Source organism: Paroedura picta, chromosome 3 (assembly GCF_049243985.1).
Source record: "Paroedura picta isolate Pp20150507F chromosome 3, Ppicta_v3.0, whole genome shotgun sequence".
Classification (NCBI taxonomy): Eukaryota; Metazoa; Chordata; class Lepidosauria; order Squamata; family Gekkonidae; genus Paroedura; species Paroedura picta.
In genome coordinates, this window is record NC_135371.1 from 68,955,399 (window position 1) to 68,959,572 (window position 4,174).

The 4,174-nt window shown below is 52.0% G+C and overlaps 1 protein-coding gene across 2 annotated transcripts; it reads right to left on the reverse strand.

Annotated features, from left to right (window-relative positions):
• Window positions 1-1,399: 1,399 nt before the first annotated feature.
• LOC143831140 (uncharacterized) lies at window positions 1,400-3,711 on the reverse strand. Of its 2 annotated transcripts, none has more exons than XM_077324224.1 (3): window positions 2,451-3,711; window positions 2,190-2,273; window positions 1,400-1,894 (listed from the first exon to the last, which is right to left on the reverse strand). In XM_077324224.1, the coding sequence occupies exons 1-3, from the start codon at window positions 2,524-2,526 to the stop codon at window positions 1,431-1,433; spliced, it is 624 nt and encodes a 207-aa protein (XP_077180339.1). In that variant the 5' UTR covers window positions 2,527-3,711; the 3' UTR covers window positions 1,400-1,430. Both variants share the same exon structure in this region; 1 of them encodes a protein (XP_077180339.1).
• Window positions 3,712-4,174: the final 463 nt, after the last annotated feature.

Genomic DNA, 4,174 nt, shown 5'->3' on the forward strand with positions numbered 1-4,174 from the left:
TAAGAGGGTGAAGCTGGACTTCCTCAACAGTCTGGAACAGTGGGGGGGGGGGTCCCGCAGCCAAGTGGGAGGACGGTCTTCCACGAGCAGATGGTGAAAATATGGGAGAAGGCTGGGAAGCCCCCCCTGGAAATGAGGAGGCATATGGGTGAGTGCTGCCCTCGTTGTGTTTTGCCCTTAAACATGCATGGAATGACTAGCTGCCTCTTTCCCCTACTGTCCCCAATGAAATTCGAGAAAGTATTTAGATGCTGTCAACCCCCTCTGACTTAGCCTGCCAGTACTGTAGAACCACTTTGGTTATGCGCTTTGACTCTAACTGTGGTGTGTCCACCAGCTGTGTTTCATCTCTGGTTTGTGTGCTTTTACTTATGATTTCTCTTTTTCTTTGCCCAGCCACACAATCACCATCCAAGATGGCAAAAGCACCTGAGCGTGAGGAGGGGGAGGAAGAGGGACCTTCCACCTCAGGACAGGCTGCAGGTGAGAGTTTTATGTCTGTGAGGGAGACCCATGTGTGTGTACCCCCATGGAGCCATATGGGAGCCTGATGTGATGCTTCCATTTGAAGTGTGATCAAATTCTTTGTTTGATTTCTATAGCAGAAACTATGGAGGCAAGGCTGCGTGCCATGGAGGCCAGGGTTACTTCCTTGGAGGCAGAAGTGGCAGAGCTGAAAGGGGAGATTGAGCAGCAAAGGCAGCGGAGGGAGGCGGAAGAACGTAGGTTATGTTCCCCACTGCCCAACTCTTCTCACACAGTGGCTAAGGCCACTCAAAAGTGTATGCATGTAAACTAAAAAAATTGGAAAATATGTGTGGCACTAATGTGTACTTTTTCTCCCTCCCCACACAGTTAAGAAGAAGGAGGACGAAGACCTCTTCCGCCGCAAAGTTAGGGGGACCATGGGACGGTTGTGCAGGAGAGTGAGGGAGATGGAAGGGGCTGGGGAGGGGAGCAGTGGGACCTAAGTTTTGTTTTCTTTTTGTGTTTTGGGGTGGGGGGTGTTGGGGGGGTTCCCAGTTACTTTGCCCATTTTTCTATCCCTGTTAAATATTTGAATTTGTTAAAAAAAAGTTGGCTTTCTTGGAGGGTGGGGGTGGTGGGGGGGGGTCCAAGTTACATTCCCTTGTTTTTTTCCCCTGTTGAACTGTTTCTGAAAATAAAATGTTGTTGTAAATTTCCTGAAAAAGACTCCAGTGTGACTCCTTACACTCGCACACCTTTCACCCCAAACTCCTAAAACACCTTTAACCTTTAAAACACCCTCCAACCTCCAACCCACACAACGGTGCCAGAATAGGCACAATCACTAGAGAGGGTACACAGAGACAGAGTCAAAAATATAAACTTTATTTAACAGACAACAGCAAACACAGATAACTAGACAAACTGGCCCAAACTAGGAGGGGGAGAACTTGTCCGCGGGTTTAACGACTCTCTTCCCGAGAACAGTCCTCCTTCTCGTTTGGGTCGAGGCATTCTGAGAGGGGGTGGGTGGGGTGGGTGCTGGAGGTGGTGGGGGAGGTGTGGGTGGGGGGGGGGACGTGCACTGTAATCTGAGGAGGGGTGGCCGCCTCCATAACCGCGACCGCCCTCTCCATCAGCCTCCTTATCATTCGAACCTCCTCCACGCTTTCGCGTAGTGAGTTGTTCGAGTCTCTAAGGATGGCACGGAATTTTTTGCCCTCCTGGGCCACGAGGGAGAGCATCGCCTGGTCTGCGGCAGCGGCACGCCTGGACTCCTCCTGGCAGTGCTCCAGGATCCTTTCTCCCACACTAGTCAGGACGGAGACGCGCCGCAGCCTGCCGCGTTCCCTGGCCAGCCTCTCCTCAGCTTGGAGAGCACCCCTAGGTGGTGAGCCGGCTGGCTCGTCGTCTTCTGAAAGGACCTCTGTTGGCAAAAAAAGAGAAACAGAACTGTTAGTAACATCGAGACAGTCAAAACCCACCCTGGTGCACATGGTGGCCTTTCTTGGTTACATATTGTTAAACCAAGACTCAGAACAATGCCAGGGGAGCACATGGTTATTGTTTGTTTGCCCATGGTGGCCTTTCTTGGTTACATGTTAAACCAAGACTCAGAACAATGCCAGGGGAGCACAAAAATGAAAAGGAAGCACACAGTTATTGCACACAGACATTGTCCTGCAGCCATGGCTCGAAAGGAACAGTTCATGCACGCTCACCATCTTGTATCTGTATACGCCTGCGCACGGCAGGAGGTCCAGCCACCCCACGCTCCTCCTCCTCCTGCGTCCCGGGTATGAAATCTGAAAAAAGGGAAAAAAGAACATGATTTAGGACCAAAGTGTGGCAAAGCAAGCTTCAAACCCTAAAGCAGCAACGTTGAGGGACTCTCTTCTGTCTCTTGGCAGTGCTGCTGCCCTGCACAAACAGAAAAGCACAAAGCAGTTAAACCCCCCCCCCTTATTGCAACTGATACTTACCAACATTTGTGGATGCCCCAGAATCACTGTCCTCTGCCACCGCTGCAGGGGACTCGAGGACCACCGTCCCAGGCATCTGTGTCTCTGTGGACAAGAGCAGAAAATAGTGAAAAAGGAGCAAGCATACAACCTGAACCACACAGCAAGCTCCCAAAGTAGTGGCTAAAGCACTGCAGAAGGCCTATGGCTGAGGCATGCAGCAAAACTGTTTGGGTTGTTGGTTAAACACAACCGTTTTAAAAAGCCACCCAAAGCAATCCACAAACATCCAAGCATAGCATGCGTTGCAACGAACACAAGGCATACAATAGTGAAAAAGGAGCAAGCATACAACCTGAACCACACATCAAGGTCCCAAAGTAGTGGCTAGAGCGCTGCAGAAGGCCTATGGCTGAGGCATGCTGCAAAACTGTTTGGGTTGTTGGTTAAACACAACCGTTTTAAAAAGCCACCCAAAGCAATCCACAAACATCCTAGCATATTATGCGTTGCAACGAACACACGAGAAAACGATGCCCAAACGTCAGAACACACATTTGCTCAAAATGAAATATAAAATAAAAAGAAAATTACTTACCGGAGGCAAGGGGCGTTTGCTCAGGAACCTCCTCTGGCTCCCCAGGAGCGATGGCCATCAGGTCCACCGTGACCAATTCCGCGGCTCGTTGCTGGACGGGGGGTGGAGGCCGAAAGCTGGACGAGGTGCCCTCACCGGGATCCTCCTCAGCGGGTGGTTCCTCGACCGGGGCAGCCGGCTTCCGAACCACCTTAAGGCTCCTCCCGACGCGCTTCGGCCTGCCGGCTCCTTCCCCGTTGCCGTACAGCTGGCGCTGCTCCTCAAAGTAGGGGCAGGTCACCTTTTCGTTGCCGGAACCCTTATTATGGTTCACGGCACGCATGTACTCCGCCCGCATTGTTTTAGTTTTGGACCGGCATTCAAGGCCGGTCCTGTTGTGGCCCAGGGCACGCATCTTTATGGCCACTTGCTCGAAGACCTCCCTATTCCTGTGCGAGGACTGGAAGGCGTCCTGGATTTTCTCTTCCGAGAAAATCGCGATCAGGTCCCTGATCTCCGCGTCCCTCCAAGTTGGGCCACGGCCGGTTGCAGGGACGGACGAGGCTTGCGAAGAGGATTCCATGGTGCTTTCGCTAGTAGCTGAGCAAAATGGTGGTGCGAGGTGCAGGGTGCAACGGATCATATACCTTCCCGCACACAAAGACAAAGGGACTAGCCGGCTCCTGATTGGTAGAGGGCAGTAGGGGACACGCACATTGGCCACATTAGGTCACATGTCACGTTCAAAACTCCTCGCACGGGAACAGGATCTGCTCCTAATGGCCAGATTAGCGCCTTTTGTTTGACTTCTCGCATGCGCTGATTCGTCCACACGCGGGAAGAGCAGTTTGAACATGCAGCGGGAGCCATTTTAGTGAAATGTCCGCCATTACAAAAACGCATGCCGGTGTAAAACCGAGAGCAATTGCAGCGGTACGCGACAGTTCCCCAATAATATTCACCAACCAAAGCATAAATCAATGACATGTAACTGGCGAACGTTCGTTGGCACGCTCAGCGGAAAGTTTTTTAAAATGAACGGTGGACGGCGACTCCGCTTGCCGGAGGTCTAGCCGCCGATGGAAGGGGTTGTCCGCACCCAAGCACAACCACGCACCCGGAACTACTCAAAGACCCACTACACATAAACCGCCCCTCATGCTAGAAT